The 23,901-nt window shown below is 37.0% G+C and overlaps 1 protein-coding gene across 2 annotated transcripts in view; it reads left to right on the top strand.

The window, feature by feature from the left end:
• The first annotated feature begins 251 nt into the window (after positions 1 to 251).
• Positions 252 to 23,901, top strand: part of hmcn1 (hemicentin 1) — a 125,119-nt gene continuing 101,469 nt past the window's right edge. For both annotated transcript variants that reach the window (XM_065268379.2, XM_073811397.1), the window contains exons 1-6: positions 252 to 608; positions 16,264 to 16,334; positions 19,186 to 19,344; positions 19,633 to 19,755; positions 21,661 to 21,832; positions 22,236 to 22,342. In XM_065268379.2, coding sequence (XP_065124451.1) covers positions 365 to 608; positions 16,264 to 16,334; positions 19,186 to 19,344; positions 19,633 to 19,755; positions 21,661 to 21,832; positions 22,236 to 22,342 — 876 coding nt within the window. In that variant the 5' untranslated portion in view covers positions 252 to 364. The remainder of the gene's footprint in view (positions 609 to 16,263; positions 16,335 to 19,185; positions 19,345 to 19,632; positions 19,756 to 21,660; positions 21,833 to 22,235; positions 22,343 to 23,901) is intronic.

Raw genomic sequence — 23,901 nt, forward strand, 5'->3', positions numbered from 1 at the left:
AGCCCCCAAAAGTTGTGGACCAATGAGAGCGCAGCAGTTAACTGCAGCCCGAGGTGTTTGTTACATTTGTAAGGGCGACAGTTTGGTGAGAGACTTCAGAGAAAGAGGAGGCTCCTGCGCGCGCACTGAAAACAACTCGCGAGCATCCTCGCGCAAGCGACGCTCAGAAGAAAACTGACTGGTTTATTTCTCTTCACTTTTGCGTCACTTTTTGACTCACAAAGACTTAATTTTTCTCATTAGCGGCCGTTTTGACAGTTCGAACCAATGGCATGCCAGTTTCCCTAAGCAAGTCAGTCAGTCGCTGTTTTTGTCGTTTTTTCCCCTGAGGAACAGCTGTTCCTCAAAACCGGGAGTTCTCAAGATGGACTTGAGATCGTTTTTGCTTGGTCTGGTATTAGTCCTACTAGTTTTGTCCTCAGCACAAGACACAAATGAAGAAATCCCGGAGGGAGCGTCAACCTTAGCGTTTGTCTTTGATGTCACCGGCTCGATGTACGATGATTTGGTGCAAGTGATTGAAGGAGCATCGAAGATTTTGGAGACGTCCCTCAGCAGACCCAAGAGACCACTGTACAACTTTGCCTTGGTTCCTTTTCATGACCCAGGTAAACCACCTTTAATTTACATACTGTTTTCCGATAAACCATACTGGAAACGAGTCTTTAAAGAGCGCCTGGTCACACATTTGGTCATGTTTATCCTGAGTAATACTGTAACATGCATCTTTATTCCAATGCAGCTTTGTTGCCAGAAACATGTCAAATGTGTTAGTGTGCTGAGAGCTACTTGTGCCCAGATGTTCTGTGTGTTGAATTCACTGTCATTATCATTCCGTATATACAGACCTTGGGAACAAACATTTGACTGTCTGGTCTTTTCACACCAACAGTGATGTGACTTTACAGGACAATTAGGCTGTAAAATAGCTCTTATTATTTGGTATTCTTTAAAGAGATAGGCATGAGAATGTGTGAAACATACACACACTGTATGCCCACAGTATAGAGTTGAATTGTGTAAACGATGGCCACTTTCAAAGGCAACATGAATAATTCATAAACGTAATCTTAAAAGTCTTGAATTGTGACATTTGGCACAAGTTTTTTTTTTTTTTTGCCTTACTTTTACTCTGCCATGTGAATAAAGATGATGGATGTGTTAGCCTGTGCAATTAGTTGTTGCAAATACAAAGACAAGATCACTTCCTTGGTCTTTCTAAACTAGACTACTGCCACTCAAAAGCATAGGAAGATGGGAAACATGATGTGCGTCTTGTGGTAATTATGTTAGTAAGGACAAAAAACAAACACCAGTATATTTAGAAAGCCCTAAAAATGGCCAAAAATCTACAAAGAGTATTAGTCTCTAAAGAAAGTATTGTCTCAGGAAAAGTAAAGCCCCACCTTCTTCATTCCCAACCTGAATCTGACCTGAAGTGTCCAAACACAGCACACCAAATACATTTTCCATCCACTCCTTGGGGCGTTTAGGAATTTCTTTCAAGATGCAAGCTGGGTCTGGTTATTGCTTCAAAATGCGCCGTCCACTGTAACTACAAGATTTGCAACACAAAAGATGGATAAGAGGGAGAGATATTGCCTGTTCCTTTGCAAAAACAGTAAATCGGTTTTCCAGATGTGTGCAATCATGTACTAAAATCGGCTGTCTGTTTGTTTGCATTGTTGTAGATCGTTTTCCGATCTTGTCCTGAAGGAGGAAGATGCTGCCAACAGAGTGGAATATTCATTATTTAGACAGCACATAACATGAACAGCTTGTTTGTCAGAGAAAATTGTCATTTGCGAGTGATGAAGGCTTTTTTGGAGTGTCCATTTTTAAAAAACAACAACAACTAGCATGTATGCATCTCAAAATCAATCCAAGAATATTTCTGTGTCCTAGTTTCTGGAACTATGGTATGCTTCTGTTACTGATGCCAAAGTCTTGGTATGTGTAAGCATACTCGGATGATAAAGCTGAATCAGAAGAATCATGCCTGTTATGAGTACCCACTCTTAAACATAAAGATGCTTCACAATGCCACAGAAGAACCATTTCGAGCTGAATGGTTCCATAATGAACCTTTAACATTCAAAGAACCTTTCTTGAGCCTTACAGGGCCATCGCCAGAACATATATAATGGAAGGGCATTTTGTTTTCATGGGGGCATTTTGTAGTTCATAAAGTGAGAAACAGGCTGAACAACTAAAACTCATCTAAAAAAGACCAATACTACAAGTCTGTCCAGTGTACAATGACAACAAAACACACACTACGTCTTTAAGTTTAAGAGTGTGAACCATTTTTTTTTCATATCTATCCATCACAGCAAACAGTAAATAGAAAGTTGTGGAAGTGGAGCATGGGTTGGTCAGTTCTGACCCTGGTATGGTTAAAGAAACGTATGTAGAGGCTGAAACATTTATTTCTCTCTTAGTTCCTTGACTGTGACCTGGAAAAGGAAATTGAAAGTCCCTTGCACTCTTAGAACGAATGTGTTAAAAACAACACATTAGTGTTGATTGTGGGACGACACACTAAATGCGTTGTCCCAGAATTCACCCATCACTGTGTTATTATTGAAACAACACATTTTGTGTTACTTTTAACACAACTTGTGTTATATTTTAACACAAAATCAACACAAAATGACACATATTGTGTTAAAATTACACATAATGTGTTAAAAGCTTTCCGCACAAAGATGTGTAAAAAATTAACACATCCTTTCTAAGAGTGTGGGCACTGAACAAGGGTTGGCTTGAGGAGGTTTCAATGAGTTTCAGATGTCCACAGAGCTTTTAAAGATCAGTTGGGTTGTGGTGCAGTGTGTGGCCACGGGCATCCCTGCGCTACTGCTTTCCTGAGAGTCCACTGATGTGCACACATACATATTTACAAGCCCATGTGTGTGTATTTGTGACCCCATTGCAGTCTGGTTCTTGAACTTGGATGTTTTTATATCTGTGTGCTTCTTTGGGCCTTAGTAAGATTGTCAAGCAATGGGCTATCTTCATGTTTCACTTGCCTTTTTAGATGTGTTTGGATTATAGGCAAGCCTAAAATCTCTACATATATTGGCTTCTGGAAAAGCTTTAGGGAGGACGTCAAGGGTTATTCATTATTTTTTATTCCTGTCATCCTAAAATACTTAGAAAAGACTGTGACAAATGAAATAAACTCAGTACAGGCTGAATTTCCTAGGTTTTTGAAGATGCTGATGGCAGCTGCGTGAATGTGAATATCAGTCATTGTGGTGAGCAGATGGAAATGGTTTTATTTTGTTGTGGATCGTATTGACAGCCCTGTCTTTAAACTTTAAAGTACTGTAAACCAAGAGCTCCAGAAAAAAGAAGTTTCTCGCACACATGTTCTTCCTCAACCATATTAGTTATTATTTCCTGTAGTTAAATGACCTTGATAGTTTGACAGCCAGCTTTTTACCTACATTTTTCATTTACCTGCTTCATCTCCTTTATTCTGGTTGGTTACATCCACTTTATAATTTCCAGAACTGTTAAAATGGCATAGGGGGAACATCTTAGAAAATAGATGCTTTTAACATGTTCAAAGTTCATTCCTCAACTAAACATCTCTTTGTATTTGCTTTTTGCTCACAGAGGCAACATTCATCTTGGAATACCCCTAGATTACAAGGGTATTGGCATGAACATGGGCCGTAATGATGCCATTAGGCAGGAATTTGTGACATTGGGTGGGGTGGGTTAAATAGGGCTTCAGTGTATGTTGTAGTACGGTGTAATTCTCCTGCCTCATCTCTTTAATGATATAGAAGAAAATAATATAACACTCTTTAATTTGAGAACAGCGCATGTGTTGATTCCAGTTCAAGTGAGACATTTTCAAAAGTGCTACTATACCCAGTAGTTACTGTTAAACAATGACTACTTTATAAACTTAGCAATTCAGACAACCTTTAATGTGTTTGGAGCTCAATGATAGCATTCTTTATCTTCCTTGATCTCTTTACATATACTCTTAATGGTGATAGAAATGGTTCTCTGGGGTTCCTCAAAGAAGCTTTTAGTCAAATGTTCTTAAAAGAACCACTTCTTCCTTACCTTTTCATAATCTAAAAAACCTTTTCAACTACAAAGAACTTTTTTTGGTTGAATGTTACAGGTTCTTTATGGAACCATACAGCCAAAAATGTCTCTTTTATGACATTGTGGGGTACCTTTTACAGCATTTATGTAAAAGTCAAAAGTTCAGGGTCACTTTACTGAAATGTCAAAAAGTATTTAGATAGTGTTTCTGGAGTTTACATTTATACATTTGTCAGAGGCTTAAAGGGATAGTTCACCCAAAAATGAAAATTCTGTCATCATTAACTCACCCTCATACGTTACAACTCATAAATTTATTTGTTTAAATGAGCACACATGGCTCCAGACTGCTACCAAATGGTGGCATTTTGCCACCAAAATTTGAGAGTGTGCCACTAAATTTTACATCCAGTCGCACATGTGTGACCAGTAAATTTGCCCTTTTTTTGTGATGTGACACTGAATTTGAAACAGCACATTGTACTTTCTGCAGCTATCATCAAAGTATTTATTAGTAATACAGTGGAAATTTGTAGAAATTTGATTATTTGGTTAGCATGTTGATTTACGGTGTGTGCCCCTAAATTTTTTGGTTGCGCCCCTAAAATTTTCAGTTGGGGGCCACTGTGCTCAGTGAAAAAAGTTAGTCTGGAGCCCTGACACAAGATAAGATATTTTGAGATATATTGAGGTATATTTTGAGAAGATATTCTTTATCCTACTATGGAGGTCTCATGATTGGTTTGGTTACAAACATTCCTCAAAATATCTTTCTCCGTATTTACAGATTTCACAGCCTTAGCTAAAGGCTTAGATAAAACCAGGACTAGGCCTAAGTTAAATTAAGCATGCCTTAGAAAAGACATTACTGGTGTGTACCTTAAGACAAATCAATGGCTCTGGCACATTTTAAGATCTGCCAAGTTATTTTTAGTTGAGACAGCTCAAACATGTGTTTTAGTCTAGTCCTAAAGCCTTGTATGTAAAACCAGGGGTTAAAGTGCAATAAATCTATAAATTTTTTTAATCAGTATATACCCATGACCTTTGCGATGCTAACGCAGTGCTTCATCACTTGAGCTACTTGAACAGAATGCATTCTGTGATGCATGAAATGGTTTGCTGAAAACTTCAAATATCACATGCAATCGGCTTCAGTTCTTGGGATTCCATCTGGATTAGGATCACACTTTTGGCTGCAAATTTGCCTGCATTCTGAGCCCTAGGATTTGTTTTGATTGGAAGCACATATATTTCTGTGACCTTTTGTAACTGGTGCACTGTTAGGCTTAAAGTCTGCTGGGATGTTGAACTTGTGATGAGGTTGGAATGAAAGATTAAAGGATGATAGATGACATTTGCTCTGAGTACTTTCAGATGTTTAAAAGACAAACATGGATATCATTACAGTACAGTAGATGCTATAACTGTTGAAAATTGTAGGTGCCCTGTGTGAGTTGAAGTAGCTACAGAAAGTTTTACTTGCTTTGGGCTAAATGTCATTTAATTATTGCTAATGCCTTGTGGGAAGTACTTTAACAACATATACATTTGGATTATTTTAAAGTCAATACTTAATTTAACTAACTTAAGTCTGAAAAGTTATTTTTAAAGTTAGTTAGTAGATTTTTTTTACAAAAATTAATCATACATAAAGAATGTTCTGTTAAAACACTGCCATGTTTATTGACTGAGTACAAACTTTGATGCTCTTAAACTCAGACAGGGTCACATTTGGTCTGTATTAATAAGAACTATTCGCATGGGATTATTATTATCTGGGGACCTCTTGTGATTTTGAAATTACACCACTACATCTGAGTTTCGTGTCGCACGGGATAAACAAAACCTGATTTGACTCACAGTTACTGACTTATCTCACGGATATGATGTCGAGGCTTTGCGTAACACCTTCTCTTATACACGCAACAACGTGACACGCTGTAAAAAGTACCTTTACCAGGTTAATCAGAGTTTTTGTCCTAATCAGCCACGTCGAGCATCAGTGGATTCAATTTAGAAACGGTTCTGCAATGTTGCGGCTGACAGCTCCGCCTAAACTTAGAGATCTCAAATAATGACAGTTCTGCACATTTTTAATATTAATCATCAAACATGGACGAGGACAGACTGCTGGATGTTTAAAATCAGAATTATATAGTAAATCCCTCAACTTTTAAAAGCCATAAAAAAGCAGAGGGATATGTGTCTCTGTATGCGCTCCTCAGATGCAGTGCGAGAGGCGCAGAAACAGAGAAAAACTCAATAAAAAAAGGCACACAGGTAACTCAAGCCTTAAAAAATTAAATACGATCCTGCCAATTCCTGGCCAAATTACAGAGATGGAAATTCGCACAGGACTAATATTATCAGAGGACCTCGTGTTCGGTAAAATATGGTGGGTAATTTGAGGGGAATTTTTACTTTACAAATTGCAGACATGGCAGATACGCACAGGATTGAGTTCACAATCTCTGCAATTATTTCAAATCATTAGAGGTCACCAGGTAATACTAATCCTGTGCGAATAGGGCTTTAATGGAGGCTGTGCAAACTCTATTTAGTCCGTTGATTTTATAGAATGCATATAAATGCTTAATTTTTCATTGTTTATCTATAGCTACATTGTTAAGACAAAAGGTGTGATCTCAACAAATAAAAGACATTCTTCTTTTTAAAGTTTTTCAAAGAAAATAACATGTATATAGACAGGGAGTAGCAAGAGACGTTTGATCTTTTTCATGGATTTGATTAGCTTTCGTTTCATTTTTCTTCATTTCCCCTTCTCTTAACACCAGATTTGCCTTCATTTCTTGGTCTGTTTGTTTCCCTGCATCATTATCTGTCTCCTTGTTCAGTATCTCCCAGGGGAGTCACCGACAGTCTTACTGCTGAAACATTTCCTGGGCGCCTGAAAAATGTCACTCAGCTCCCATCTGACATATCAGTGTGTTTTTTTTATCTTTGGCTTTAATGTGAGAACGATGGAGACCTTTAAGCCTTAAGTTCAGGTTTTATCTTAAGAATATCGTAGGATCTGCTTTGCTGAAAGTTTTGTGTGGATAAGAGAAGTGTGAGGAAATGAATGGTTTGACAGAAACATCTGTCGGTTTGTGGTTTTGAGTGAGCTGAACATGTGTGTGGTTGATGATTTGGTCAGTGGTGCCGTCAGCCAGTTCTTAGTCTGTAAACCATTTTTGAGGCAAATACATTCAGAGCAACATCTGTCATGCGCTAAAATGTATATTCTGTAAGCGCTGGCAAACATGCTCACAGTTACCTCATTGGAAGATCTGTACATTAGGCCCTCCAGTCTTTAATTCAACAGAAGTTTCTAGTTTCTAAATGACTGTATTTTGAAAGTAATAGAAGCCACATGTTGTGCAGCAGTAGATGTCGATGCATATTAAGTAGCTGAGATGTGCTGCTTTGGTTTTGCTTTATGAGACTTAAGTTAACAGGAGCAAGTAAAAACCTTCTGTTTAAGTTTTAACTGTATTAGTGTGATTTAATTCTGTGAATGAAACGTTTGTGAAAAGTTGACCTAATCACTTACCTAGTGTCTTTTCTTTTAACTTGGCTAAGTATTGGGCGCTGAGCGAGGTCAAATAATAGGCATTTCCGACTTTCAGGCTTCTAATTAGTATCCAGCACAAACATTGCACGCTGGTAATGATGTCATGAAACAGTCAATAAAGGCATTTTTGTTAGATTCCGCTTTGTTTTTAGAAGGTGAGATCTTTGTTTTTAGAATTTGGCAACATCTTTGTACATTTGACAACATTTTGTATCCCATGATTTTTTAAGTGTTCACTGGCATAAAGACCTTTTCTATCATACACAATAATGTGTTTTAAAGGAAAACACCACAGTTTTTCAATATTTTACTATGTTCTTTCCTCAACTTTGACGAATTAACACATAACTATCTTTTTTTAATGCATGCACTTAATCTGTGTACAGCACGTTGTGAATGTGTTAGCATTTAGCCTAGCCCCATTCATTTCTTAGGATCCAAACAGGGATTAATTTAGAAGCCACTAAACACTTCCATGTTTTCCCTATTTAAAGACTGTTACATGAGTAGTTACACGAGTAAGTATGGTGGCACAAAATAAAACGTGGGATTTTCAAGCGGATAAAAAATGAAAACTATATTGTATGGCGGAAGAGCATTTAGTTTGCAGCACTTCGACCTTGGCGCGCAGTAACATCATAAAACGTTTCAAAAACTATTTATTTTTGACTTTCTCTATTAGCCTATTAATGTATTTTTGTTTGATGCCTAATTTCATTTTTCGAAAGAAAAAAATACTTTTGAATTCAAACAATATTTGGAGAACCCTGGTAATACCACCACGGACAATGGCCCTGGACCCCCTGTTGAAGACCCATGGTTTAGGAATATTAAAGCACTCAATTTAAGCCATTAGTTAACTTGAAAATGTTCAGAGGTGTATTCCAGAAAGCAGGGTTAACTTACCATAAGCTAAACCCTGAACTTTTGGTTGATTATCCTAAAACCTGCTTACCCTGATCATGTCGGTTCTGGGGGCACCTGATAAGAGTTAATTCAATCAACCTCCTACTGGTAACCTTAAGTTAATGCATGCACATGTGGAATACATAAGGACATTTTCAATTTCGAACATACCCGGGTATGTCACACAACCAGCTTTCTGGAAAACCCCCCTGGTTGAGTAGCTGTTTCATAAGCTATGATTAGAAAGATGCAACTTAATAGAATAAAGCATTACAGACTCATAATTTCTTTGCACTATTTAACCAAACTCTAAAGCCGTTTCTCAATATGCGTTCTTGTCTGTACTTGTGTTCTTGTGGACTTGTGAAACGTCATCAGCCGCGGCCCAAGTACTGTTCCAATTCAAAGTTCGCATCAAGCCCAAGTTCACATAAAATCCCCGGATGTGCTCTTGATCCGCCCATTTTATCAAGGATGCATCAGAGGAGACTTGTGTGGGCTTATGACAGCGAAGTTTCCCAGAATGCATTTCGCTTCAGGAGTTCGTTCTTCCGAGTCTGAACTTGCAAGTTCGAACTACGAAGGACACAAGTCCGAGTTTGGCGTACTTGGTATTGAGAAACGGCTCATATTTCAGAGTCAACGTGGTGGATCGTGCCGGACACACATGCTAATAGCTCACAGCTGTATTCCAGCTGTATTTAGTGACATCCGACAACAGCTCATGGGCTCGGCGGATTTCTTGTACAGCAAGAGGATATGTGTTCCTAAGCCAGACATAATGCCGGATTACTTCAGAAATCTAGCGAGTCAATGCCGATCTAAGCTTTCTGCATGGCTTGAGGTTAAGGGTATTTACTTATAACGAGTTAAAATCATATTGCATTCCATTCCTATATGCTCCATTATATCTCTATGGTGACTGATGGTAAATATATATTTTTCATGCAAATGGTTGCCATATGAAAATGTGATCATTATTTTTTGTGTTAGTGTTTAATTATTTAAACTCATTGTGCTTCTGGTGGCAGCTGCAGTCACATGCTGATGGGAACACCTTGACCCATTCTGACAGTTTTATGGGGTGCTGTAGTTGCACCACCAGCCATTCGATGGTGTCAATCAAACGTGAGACCCTCCTCCAAAAGGCTGGTACTTGAAATCCTGAACCACTCTTATCCGAGGACACATAGCCAAGGTTGTCCAGACTTTAGACCATGCTGGTCTTAATTAGAAACAGACAAACAGGCTTCTGGGCATATTCTCAGTTTTCTGATAATGTCAGCAATACCAAATATCTGTTATGTATCATTATCACAAACTTTGTGCAATGGTTTTCTGTAAAGTTTTAGATGTCAGCTGTATTGCGATGTATGCTATTTTAGCTTTTTGTTTACACTGTCCTCTTATAATTTGCGCAATCTGTTAAGTTTGTGTATCTTATGATTTTCAGTCCATGCTACAGACAACACTGAGTCTCCTTGACTAATACTGTAGGTATTTCAGCTTGAGCATGAAAGAGTATGAATCACTGTATGCAGAGGGCATTGTGCGGTTGTGTATTGGACACTTTCCATACAGAATTAATTGCACATTAGAGTTAATAGTCATTCATGCACACGCCTTTAATCTATTAAAACATTATGTTTTGATCTGGTTAGACACAGAGGCTGAGCAGAGCAGATGAAAGCCACAAAACCACAGTGTTCTTACTTTTTTTCTAACATGGAGCATTGTTTTGTGGTCTAGCATCCTGGGAGGTACACAGCTAGTCTTAAACTGGCTTAATAAAATTGTAACTATTAAATCAAAACAATGAAATAATTCTGTTAAAAAGAAACTTCTGACTATAATTTCTGATTGGCTGAGTGAGATTCAGGTATGGAAAGTCACACCATGTTTGCAGTACCACCAGTTATTGTAGTCATGCAAGACTAAAGTAAAGTCCTATCTATTAATCTCTAAAATCACTTGTTAAAATTACGATTAATACATATTTCTGAAACAATTCAAATAAACTGTTCCATAACATTTGTTGTTTAAAGGATTAGTCAATTTTCTTAAAAAAATTAAGATATTTACTCACCACCATGTCATCCAAAATGTTGATGTCTTTCTTTGTTCAGTCGAGAAGAAATTATATTTTTTGAGGAAAACATTCCAGGATTTTTCTCATTTTAATGGACTTTAATGGACCCCAACACTTCTTAGTTTTTAGGACTCTAAACGATTGCAAACGAGACATAAGGGTCTTATCTAGCGAAACGATTGTCATTTTTGCCAAGAAAAAAATAATCTGCACTTTTAAACCACAACTTCTCGTCTTCCTCGAGAAGTTGATGATTGGTATTTTTACCTAAAAGATGGGACTTTAAAGGGATAGTTCACCCCAAAATAAAAATGCTGTCATTATTTACTCATCCTCATGTTGTTCTAAACCTGTATGAATTTCTGATGAACACAAAATAATTTATTTTATGAAATGATGGTAAACAAACAGCATATAGTGTCCATTGACTACCATATTAGGAAAAACATGGAAGTATTGTGATAAATGATGAGGAAAATATTTTGATAAATGATAGAAAGCACACAGTTGATGGTACCCATTAAATTCCATCATATGTTTTTATTCCTACTATGGAAGTCAATGGTCACTATCTGCTGTGTGTTTACAATCATTTCTCAATATATCTGCTTTTGTGTTAATCAGAAAAAAGACATTCATACAGTTTTAAAACAAGATGAGTAAATGATGACAGAATTTTCATTTTTGGGTGAACTATCCCTTTAAGTGCCTATATCAATCTGTATGTGGTGGACATTGGTTGTGCTTATCTTTGGTAGCTTCTTTGAAGGGATTTTGAGTAAAACATCTCTATATAAGATAAAGCACAGGCAAAAGACTTGAATCAGAAGCGATGAAAAAAAGATTAATTGTCCCCTATAAATAGTAATATATAGGAGTTCTCAATATTGTTATATTTAATATCTTTGCCTCACATCACTTCTGTATTAATATGGAAAGTTGTAACGCTGTTTGTCTGTGATCTTTTTGGTACAATCGCTCTGTATTTCCTCATTACATCTGTGTTAGATGCTCCTATTTGTAAATATTGATATGTATCAGTTTTCCATCAGCTTTGTTTTATTGCACAGTGTGGAGTGTAGTAATTTTGTCCTGAACGCTGGGTGTGCCAGCACCCTGTCTCATATGGATCTGTTCTTTTTCTTTCTTCCTTTCTTACAAAGACTCACTGTTTTGGTAGTTTCCTAGCAAGATGCTAAGCCAATTGAAATGATTATCTTACATCAGTAAAATTTTACTCTTCCTAGAGAGGTCTGTGCAAATGATTTGCTGTCAGCATATGTTTTTAATAACTGTTATTTCTCTCAAACGTATAACAATTCATCATGATGTCATTTCTGTTAACAATTTTGGTGTATCCATTGTTATGTTATTTATTTGGTTATTTTTGGAGTAGATTGCTGAATCAGGTAACTACAGTTTGTAAATATGTTCATCAAATTCATATTTTATCATGATGGTTTACTTTGGAAAGGCTCATTTATGAAAATAGCTAAATAAGAAGCCATCACATCACAAAGTATTGCCATAGTGGAGACCTTTAATTAATACAACATGTTTATCCCTAGAGCGCAAACAGCATCTGATGCTCTTAAATTGTACATGTGCGTAATAAACAGTGAGATTGATTTAGAACTTCTAGAAATTATAAAGATGTGATGAAAACAAATGTGCAGGACTGCTAATATGATTGCTTCCACATCTATATAAACTCTCTTGTCTTTGGCAGGATTATTAACTAAACTTTCCCAGGCCCCATGTCCATGTCATTTTAATTTAGATGGACAAGCTTTGGTTAAATGATTTGGCCTTTGGTAAGGAGCACTTTAACATTTTTAAAAATGGCTTACTGTATAGGAGAGAGCATGCAAGATATGAAAACATATGAAAGGCCATTAGTGTAATAATCTCTCTTTTGCCTTTTTGGCTGTAGCTGTTTCTTTCTTTCTTTCTTTCTATCTTGCTTGCTTGCTTTTTCCTTGCTTTCTTTCTTTCTTGTTTGCTTTCTTGCTTGTGCGATTCTCAAATATTTATTTGGTCTAGACTGATCTGGATTGTTTCCCAATGTGTTCAGGCTCTCTGTAAGCATTTAGACAATCATCTTATTATTGGGGAAATATTAGTCACATAGCTGCGCTGATAAAAAATAATTTGCCATGCCATGCTTTGCTTTGTCCATTCAAAAAGTTAAAATGGGAATTTTTTCCAGCAATTTTTTCACTGTGAAGGAATGTAAAACTGAAACAGTGTTTTCACAGTGCAATGACCCTTTTAACCCTTTAAGGAAAGTTTTGATACCTCATAAAATTACACCTAAAAAGATTGTAAGTGAAACATGAAATGAGCATGTAGCGTGCTTAAAGTGTTTAAAAAGATCTGTCGTCATTCTTAAGTGCTGAATGCAAGCACATGTCTACGTGTTATGAGAAAACGTCTTGACTGCTTCCTTTGAATGATCTAAGCTGACCTAAAATCAAAGGGTTTTTTAAAAAAAAATGCTTTTTCTTTCTTTTGAAATGTTTTCCTTTCTGTTTCCAGAATAAAAAAGTTTTTTCACTCTCTCTTATTCAACGTGATTTCCAGTTTATTACCTTATATCAATGCTACTTCGAAAGGTCTTCTGAATTGACTGGCAAACAAAACAAATTCTCCTCTTTGAACGTGTCCTAATACGAATGGCATTTAGGGCCAACACATCACCATTTCTTTGTTTCTTTAACCTTTCACAACCAGTTTCCTTTAAGTCTAGCACCACTTTTAGGTCCAAAAAACAGTAAAGAAGAACATTGTTCAGGCTGCAAAGATAAAACTCATTAATCAAAAGTTATTTCCCAGAGCCCTGTCTATTTTCCATTCATGAAAGCTTTCACTTGAAAGCCAGTCCCATGCACAGCAGTCAAAATTATTATCCCCATCGCTCCTAAACATGGCTTTGATCACTTACTTATTCTTTGCTTCAAGGGTTTTCATATTGCCAAACACTTTGATATGATCTCTCGTGAGAGAAATCTCAGTTCTGCAGGCATTTGCGTATACAGTGTTTTTAAAAAGTTAGGTTAGGAGCATAAAGTTATTTGTGATTTAAATAAACCAAAAGACTAATATAGAAAATGATTCCTAATTTATGCAAAAAGGATACCACTCCTGTCCTTTAAAGACAGCTATGGAGGTACTTCAAAAGGGTCTCAGTAGCTCTCTCTTGCTCAACCCCTGTAATTTTTGGTGTCAAGCAAGCTTTTTACACCATTGAGCTTTTTGACGTCGTTGCATTTTCATCTAAGGAGCTTTTGAATTGATTCCATATTGGCAGTGTGTTTGAATGTTTATGTTCAATATAAAAAAATGCAGCATAAAGTTAAAACAAGTTGGTTAAGTTAATTCGAGTTTTGACTTACTGTATCTTAAACAAGTTGAAAGTATTTAACTTAATTTGTTAAGTAATACAAAAATACATATTGTGTTGATGTGATATTTTTTTTAAGTGTACACAACCCACAGCATTATGGTGTTGGCTTTGCATTAAAGCTACCTCTTTGTGTGACTTTATATGCTTTTTTGGAGAAAAACAAACATGTTTTATAAATTAAGTGATCATCAAACCTTAAAAGAAAGCGGTTAAACAAAGTATGATGTCATCTGACTTTTACAAAAGGGCACCATGATACAGTGACTTCACGATGCTGACAGAAAAGCATACCTGAGTTATTAGGTCTTTCCTATTATGAAGGAGAACGTCTGATGTAAAAGGAGATGACAACATAATAAGAACAGGCTGTTTTTTATAGCCGAGCCACTGCCAGTTAGACCCAGCAGGGTTGCCCACCACAGCATGCTGGGTTAATGAATCCTGTAATCAAAATTGCTACAGTAAATGGGCTTGTGTGATTATTAAACTGCAAAGGCACTGGTAAGTCTACATGTGCTGGTAGCTGTAAGGGGAATAGGTTGTTTTATATGTTATCTACAATACATATTACAATTATATTAGATTGTTTTGCTTATTACAACCAAAAATCACATGACATATTAATGCATTGAATACATGTTTTTACCAGTTTTTGCTTTGTGCCTGCAAATATTTCAATGCAAAGAATGTGCCACTAAATATTGGGGTTTCACAAAAACAAATCAAGATTTACATATTTTTAAGATCTGCTTCTGTCCCTTTTGACTTCAGCATTAGTGATTAAAGGGATAGTTCACCCAAAAATGAAAATAATGTTGATAATAATTAATGACTCACCCTCATGTAGTTCCAAACTCGTAAGTCCTCCGTTCATCTTCGGAACACAGTTTAAGATGTTTTATATTTAGTCTGAGAGCTTGTTGACCCTTCATTGAAAATCTACTTACGGTATACTGTCCATATCCAGAAAGGTAATAAAAACATCAAAGTAGTCCATGTGACATCAGTGGGTCAGTTAGAATGTGTTGAAGCATCAAAAATACGTTTTGGTCCAAAAGAAAACGACAGGTATTTATTCAGCATTGTCTTCCCTTCCACATCTGTTGTGAAGCACATGCACCAGACTAAAGTCACGTGACTGCAGTGAGTGACGCAGAATGATGTACGACGCAGCTGACGTGTTATCTGGTGCGCCCCAGCTGTTTTTGTGCACCCGGGCTTCATTTGCAGCCTGGAGGGGGACGCACGCTGTAAGTAAAAAAAAAAAAAACGCAAACATGTCTGAGGATAACACGTCATCCGCATCACTGCAGTCACATGACTTTAGTCTCACGCATACACTTCAAAACGCGGAAGAGCAGACAATGCTGAATAAAGTCGTAATTTTTGGACCAAAATGTATTTTCGATGCTTCAACACATTCTAACTGACCCACTGATATCACATGGACTACTTTGATGATGTTTTTATTACCTTTCTGGACATGGACAGTATACCGTACATAGATTTTCAATGAAGGGTCAACAAGCTCTCGGACTAAATCTAAAACATCTTAAACTGTCTTACGAAGATGAATGGAGGTCTTACAAGTTTTGAACGACATGAGGGTGAGTCATTAATGACATTATATTCATTTTTGGGTGAACTATCCCTTTATTGTACAGTTGGGTTGAATTTTTCAGGTGTTGTTTACAAAAAATGCATTATCAGTATAACAAAAGTGAGTGAAAGACATACATTTCATAATATCTAAATATTTGGAAGGTCCCTCTAGTTGGACTGTTTGTGATGCTGACATAGACTTGTGCAAAACCTAATCATCTGTGTTATCCCAGTAGGATTTGATCTTGTGTGTTTCAGGAGAAGCAAGGATTCTGAACTATGGTACAAACAAGTTCATGTTGTTGATGTACACAGAGTACAGTTTAACTTTCACATTCATATCCTACACTATGTAAAACATTTCACTCCAAATTTATTATCTACTGTGCCTTTTCGACCCAAAGATCTTGGCACTAAACAGGAAGTTCCCTGTCACTCTAGTTCAACTGTGACTCTTAACCCTAGATATCCGACACAGGCTGCCAGCACAAATATTTGGCATTTGTTTATACCAAACAGAAACCATTTCAATCTTTGAAACAAAAGAGTCATTTGACAGAGATCCAACAGCTTACATTTTTGCCTCTAATAGCATTTGTTATGTTTCTGCAGAGATTGGACCTATTACAATAACAACAGATCCAAAGAAGTTCCAGTATGAGCTAAGGGAGCTTTATGTCCAGGTAAGTTCATGCACTGCACATGGGGTTTATTGATCTTCACATATTTTTTGACAGGGACAGCGTGTGTTCATTTGGATCCAGATTCACTCCAACAACTCTTGCAGAGTCCACATCTAATCAGCCAAATGAAGACTCCAATTTTGGTTGTACTGTATTCAGCAAAGAATATCCACAAGTCAGTAGACAGGTTCTCTGATATATGATGGAAAAGACATGTTACAAAATTAAGTTGGTAGTTCACCCCAGAATGAAAATGTAGTCATTAATTACATTGTTCCACACAGATGAAGATATTTTTAAAGAAATACAAGAGCTCTCTGACTCCCCACAACTTTCAAGTCCCAGAAAGACAATAAAGACATTTTTAAAATTGTCCACATTACTACTGTGGTTTAGTCTTCATTTCATGACAATGAGAATACTTTGTGCTCATAAAGTCAGTCTCTGCCCTGTATTGACAAAAGTTTCAATATGTGTCGAAGACTGACTTTATGAGCACAAGAAAGGTCATATCTATAATCATTTGTATGACTTAAGCTCGACATATATACCGTTTATACTTTGTGCATGCATGTACAGGAAAATTTATTATGTAGCCCAGGCTGTGCCTTGCATCTTGGCGTCACACGTGTTCACGATAATGATAAACATTTTCAACATTTACAATGCAGCGTTTGTATTCTTTTTTCACAAATTCCCGACCTTAATATCTCCTGCACCTCGTCTTTCATCTTCACTTTTATTTCTCCGTTTGTTTTGTTGTTGTGGCTGGCAGTGCGAGCAAAGTTTTGGGGACATCAAGTTATGTTGCATAGGGCTACATATCCTTATCAAAGAACCTAATAAAATATGAAAATATATATTCTAAATTTTTAATATAGGCTTTAGGGAATTGCACGCAACATATATGTTTTTTATTTTGTTTTTAATGATCTGCCCAAATCCACCCCGCAAATAAAGTGACAATTTCTTTACCGGACCCTCGGGTTACCCGCGACCCCCGCATCACTAGTTCACGTACACATACAAAAACAAACTGTACTTTAGGTGTCATTTGTGTCTAACCCTTTTCTGTACCCAGTGTGATCCACCCATAAAACTAAATATTTTGCTTGGTGTATAATGGACGTGGTGTGACAGTATCTGACAGATACAATGCTTTGATTGATCAGCTCTGTGCTTTGTGGATATAGATGTGATCTTGATTGTATTTATTGCAGTTGGGAAAATTGCAAACGTTTTCTGGACATGTAAGTGTGGCTGCAATTTGTGGTTTAGTGGTTTGACATGGGCATCCCATTAAAGAAGCAACGTCTTCTCAAAACATTTCCGTTATGTGCGTGTTTCTCATGACTCTTAGCATCCGTTCCAGCTGTTCAGGCCAAAGAAGAGGAAATGCAGACACACTGATACAGTGCATTATTGTACGGGCACCAAAAATGTTTTTCCTTTAAGACAGAAGTTCAAGTTGAGCAGGAGTATCGTTGGCTTGAAATTCGCTTTAGATATGTGTGTGTGTGAGTGTGTTTCATGCGCAAAACATTGGCGTTTGAGGGATAAATCATTTACATTTTCTGTTGCTGTTCCAGTCTTTTTTCTTGTTGTTGTTCGGTGTTTGAGTTTGCAGTTAAGGTTTGTTGGGGATAAGGTGGACTGAAAGAAGTGTGTGTGTAAGGAACAGACAGGCAGAGCTCACTTGCTTCCAGATGTTTCATTCAGACATGTGCTTTCTGGAACACATAGTGAAGACAAGAGTGAAACACATTTATTATCGATACAAACATTAAAAAACTTTTATCCTTACCAGTTTATAGAAAGGCTTGTATCTAACTGGACTGTGGGAAGGCATCCAGTTGGGGCCTTTAAGTTGGGGCCAAGATTACTGCTCCAAAGGGGCCAAGATTTTGCTCCAAAGTCAACATGAGATGCAGGGATGATCGACCCATAGGACAAGCTTTACAGAATACAGTACTATACTTTTATGATTAGACCAGATCAGACTGCTGTCTGCTGGTTGCCCATTTTTTGTTGTAGTTGTTGGCATTGAGAAGTCTAGATGTCCTGTGAAGTGAACACATACTATCTTCACAATAATGAAAACGCCTCAGACTAGGTTTTGCTGTTGTTTGTGTGTGGAATATTTTCGAAAGATTATAGAAAATACAAAAATATTTGAAAACTAAGTATTAAAGGGTACATATTATGCAAAATCCACTTTGACAAGGTGTTTGGATATAAATGTGTGTTGGCAGTGTGTGAACAAAACAACCCTACAATGAAAAAGTTCACCCTCTCCTTCTTTTTAAAGGAACAGTATGTAAGAAATTGTATCAATTAATCATAAAATGGCTCTGATATGTCACTAGACATTAAGAAATCATTTTCATTTCAAATACTTTTAAATACTAATACTTTTCAAATACTAATATCACTGACAACAGTGGTCTGGCCAGAGAATTGTAATTTAAAAAGTGGAGTTGCAGCCCTCAACTGATGTTTATGTTGTCAATTTGTGTATTGGCCACCAGTTGTGTGATTGCAGTACCAGTTTTAGCCACAAGTTTTGTGATTGCAAAACCAGTTTTGGCCACAATCCTACATCCTGTTCCTTTAAATCCCCATTCAACTAAAGCAGTCTCATTAGACATGCTGTTTTAATTCTCTTGTTAATGTGATGTCACACTGATTAAGCCCCACCCACGCAGAAACTGCACAGACACATTCCAGGCACACCTGAGACTTGTATTACATCTTGTAAAAATTTGCATAATAGGTTCCCTTTAAAGAAAATAAATAATAAGAAGAAGCGTATAATATTAATGTAATGAGACGTAATGATTGATCCTTTCAGGGAGGTGGAGACTGTCCAGAGATGAGCATTGGAGCCATCAAAATTGCCCTTGAAATCTCTCTACCAGGGTCGTACATTTATGTGTTTACTGATGCCCGATCAAAAGACTACAGGTTGACCCATGAGGTTCTCCAGCTAATTCAGCAAAAACAATCACAGGTAATAAAAAGATTAACTCTAATTCCTATCAACTCCCTCACGTATGTTTTGTTTTGCTGTTACTGTACAGTACATTTCTTTACTAGGTTGTATTTATTTAGTTCATTTTTATTGTGCCATCTTGATATTGCTGTATCACTTGTGTTACATTTTTGTTTGTAAGTACTTTAAATAAAAACATCTGGTAAATAATTTCATGTCAATGAGATATAAATAGATCTGGAATGTGAAAAATTATTAAATATGTATATTGGAATACTACTGATAATCTGTGTATTCATGTGACAGGTGGTATTTGTGCTTACTGGTGACTGTGATGACAGATCTCATATTGGGTATAAGGTGTACGAAGAGATTGCCTCAACCAGCTCAGGACAGGTCTTTCATCTGGACAAAAAGCAAGTCAACGAGGTGAGACACTCACCTGATATATTTGTGTAGTCCAAATGCACACTTGGGACCAGATTTACTAAACGGGGTAAATTAGCGCAAGAGCGCCATTCCAAAAAACGCACTAATGGAAGTGTCAATATCTGTGGGTATTTATTTAAATACTTAAATTATTAAATAACACAGGCTTAACAGTTGATTTCCATAATGACCAACGCAATCTACTAAGAGCAGTTCAAATTAGTTCATGGTAGCAAATAGGCAGAGCTGATGAAGTGCAGGTGATTTACTAACCCCTGATGTGCTTTAGTTCAGCACCACGGACATCACAGCTAAAAATTCAGGGTGTGAAATCTCAGCTAACGAAGCCGTTGTACACTGAAAAGAATTGGAGGACAAGAAATGAAGGTTTACAAGAAGTTTTGAAACACCTGGTATTGTGTGACTTCTCCTAGTGACTCCTATTTTATTTCCTCCAGCAAATAAAAAATAACATGGCTTGGCAAACAATATTGTTACTCTGGCATTCCAAATAAACGTTACATGTGGAAAAAATCCTCAGCCTTTTACCACTCGCTTTCTGATCTCTGCCAAGACTTCTCCTATCAGCTACAATTGCAGCCATTTCAAGTGCAAAATTATTTAGGACATGCTTTTTTCGGCATTAAATAATGGTGCAAATACCAGTAATATCACATGCGCAAAAATTAGTAAATCATGTTGCGTGAATTATTTAAATACTCCTCCCATAAATTTTGCGTTTGAAAACGAAACTCTTAGTTAGGCATATGCAATATGGTCAGTCACAAAAATAACTAGATCACACCTTTTCAGTGCAAATTATCCAATGTGTGTCTTTAGTAAATCCCGACAGTCGTTATTTAACACCAAAATGATGGTTTGTGCTGGCGCAAGCTTTTAGTAAATCTGGCCCTTACACATTTAAAGTCTCACAGTTGGTTTTAAAAGATTTGTTGGTTTTGATATATTTTATTATATTCATTTGAAATCTTTCCTTAAGTCTCTTTCTTCCAAGCAGTTTTGCCTTTAGTGTAGCTAAGAAGTATTTGGTGGATCAATAGACAGTTTCTCACTTGTTTATTTCTATCAATAGGCACACTCATTATCTGTTTGTGACTGGGGTGATTTACTTTATCTTTGCATGTGCACATAAATGTTTGTTTGGCTAAAGAAATGATGGGTGTAATGACCTGTCAACCTTGAGCTTCACCACAGGAGCTCAAACAGTAGAGCTGTGATTGTGTCTGTTCGTGCCATGACTGCTGTGACAGCTTTACTGACACCACAGGGAATTGAGCAGCAGGACGCAGCCGTCAGTAGCTACTGTAGAATGATGGATGGAGATCCTGCATGGGCAGACTGCACCTTCCTGATAGCAATTTAGCATGTCGTAGATGAAGTGTGTAGTGTCTGCACTACTAGTTGCACCATACAGAATTACAAAAAAGGCATTAATTGGCCTTTTTCCAAAAAAAACAACAACTACATGCTGATAATTGGCTGTTGAGTTCAGGTGCAATCTTACATGGTTTATAAAAAATAACTGATAGACAGCTAGATGTAAATATATTCTGCATTGTTGTTTTTTTATCTCACCTAGGTCACAAAGTAAACCAGAATTACCACTGGTTCCCCTAAAAAAGCCTTGTGTCTGTCATGATATGAATGCATGTTAAGGTGTTTTAAAGTATTGGGTCTGTCTCTGAAAAATGTGTGGTGATGTAGAGACCTCCAGTCAAAGGGTCAGACCAAGGGGTACACATTTTTTTCGAACCATATGTGTGACGTTTAAGTTTTACTCCTTGTTATTACGGAGTATAGATCCAGAACCCTGACGATAATCACGTAAAGTATTATTTGCCCATCCTTTGCTGCAGACTTTTACCCTTTAAAACTTTTTTGTAGGTATTGAAATGGGTGGAGGAAGCAGTGCAGTCCTCTAAAGTTCACTTGCTCTCTACTGATCACCAAGATGGGCTTGCTAACAGCTGGCAGATCCCCTTTGACCCCAGCCTGAAGGAAGTCACTGTTGCCTTAAGTGGCCCTGCACCGAACATTGAGATACGAAATTCTCTGGGTAAGGAGAACATATTTGTGTGATATCTGATTGCAGTCTTTCCAGAAACAACACACTTTGAAATGTGCACTACAAAAGGACATTTTTGCAAAAATCAAGGCAAAGGGTTTTACATCAAATAAGCTCAAATTAAACAATTTTTTTTTTTTTTTAATAATTTTTCAATCATAAGAGAATATTTATGGTTTCATGTGTGTTATTTTATAGTTTTTCTAATCTGGAACCCCTTGATTTTTTTTGAGAAATTTTCTTAGTGTTTTGAGATTTGATAATATTTGAGTTGACCCACATGGATTCTGCACATTTAATTCTTACTGTGTTGAAAGTATTAAATTTTTTAACGTGCCAGCCTACATAAAACATAAATGTACCATTAATATGCATAGTCTGTTTGTGCTCTTAGGAAAACTCATTGGGATTAAAGAAGGCCTGTCTGAGCTCCTTCACATTCCCAACTCTGCCAAAGTCCTCAACCTCAAAGATCCAGCACCAGGAATGTGGACCATAAAGGTAAATAACAGGTTTATCGCCAGCTAAAATACACATATATACGGGTCTTCTTGTCTGTGTAGATGATTTAACTGTGTAACTGGTAAATTTCCAGAAAGGTAGAGTTATTACCTTTATTTTGTATCTTGAGATTGAGGACAGATCCCAGAGTGATGGATGGGTTATGAAAGCCAAGGCTGTATGGTGAAGTCATTGACGTTCTGTTGACGATGTAAAGTCTGGCTGTGGGCCTTTGATTTGAGCTCACAATGTGATCGGCAGGAACAGGGGGTTGCTTCAGGGTACCCATAGTCACAAAAGGCCAATTAAAGAAAATCACAACATTTTTGCCTGAAAGATTTGTGTTTGCAGCGCACTGTTGGGGGTCTCTAAGAGCACATTTACACCTGGTATTAAGATGCTTTTTTTGTCGACTGGATCAGAAGTGTATGAGAGAGACGCATCACGCATGTCAGTTAAAACCTGGTGTTTTAATATGTCTCTTCTGTCATTTGCTTCTGTACTGATTACTTCAGTATACTTCTATATTAGTATTATGTCAGAGTACTGCTGCTTGTGTTGTTAGTAAACATGCTGCACAACATTTTGTACATGTATATGTAGGGGCTTCCTCAGATATTTCAGAGCAATTGATGGATAAGCTCGCCCAGTTTTCAAAATGGAAATGAAAGAGGCGGAAAGAAGATTTCGTTTTTTCAATGACAGTCTAAAGACCGTGCCGAACACTATGGGTTTGCACCGATGTAGAAACATTGTACTCTGTACATTAGTAGTGATATTTTTAGTGGCTGCTTGGACACATTCAACCACACTACAAAAGCAATCTGGTCAAATGCGTTTTCGACTACCTCTGAATGTGGTTGAAAAGTAAATCAGCTCCAAACGTTTCAAATCCTGTGAACAGGGCCTAAAAGACTGCTTGATCTGCTCCATATGGCCGTTCTTTGAGTTTGGAGATCGGGAGGATTTATGTGCAGGATGAAAAGTGTAAATGTGTCATTATCAATCTACTTTTTGCACAAGAGGTGAGATCTTTGTTTGGCATTGAGCTCGCAGAATCCACCCTATCTATGTGTCAGTATATTTATTTCTTCCACTCAACCTCTTTCCTTCGGTCCAACATTTAGTCTCTGTGCGAATGCCAGAGCTGTTTTACATACACGGATGTCGATGATGTATACGGCAATATTTAAAAAGGATAAATTATTTAATAATCAGAATCATAGAAGTATTCAAAAAACAGCCCATATAATATTTTCTGAAACAACTTACCCAAAATTATTTTAAAATCTCCCTCTCCGCCATCATCCTTTTTGTGTTCAAATCAAAAATGGCATCTTTGTACACATCATGTTAATTTGTATGGATTGCCTATAAAATACCATTGTGTAGCATCAGTGCATAAATATTGTAAGTACTCAATAGTCTTCCAAGAACATAAGATGGGAAAAAGCCTTTTTTATTTATTTTCAATGTAACACTTTTAATTTATGTAATTTAAATAATGTGCTTGCACAATGAGACCATTTTTGTATTACCATGTTTTGGTAGCATCTAAG

This window comes from Paramisgurnus dabryanus, chromosome 12, assembly GCF_030506205.2.
Source record: "Paramisgurnus dabryanus chromosome 12, PD_genome_1.1, whole genome shotgun sequence".
Lineage (NCBI taxonomy): Eukaryota > Metazoa > Chordata > Actinopteri > Cypriniformes > Cobitidae > Paramisgurnus > Paramisgurnus dabryanus.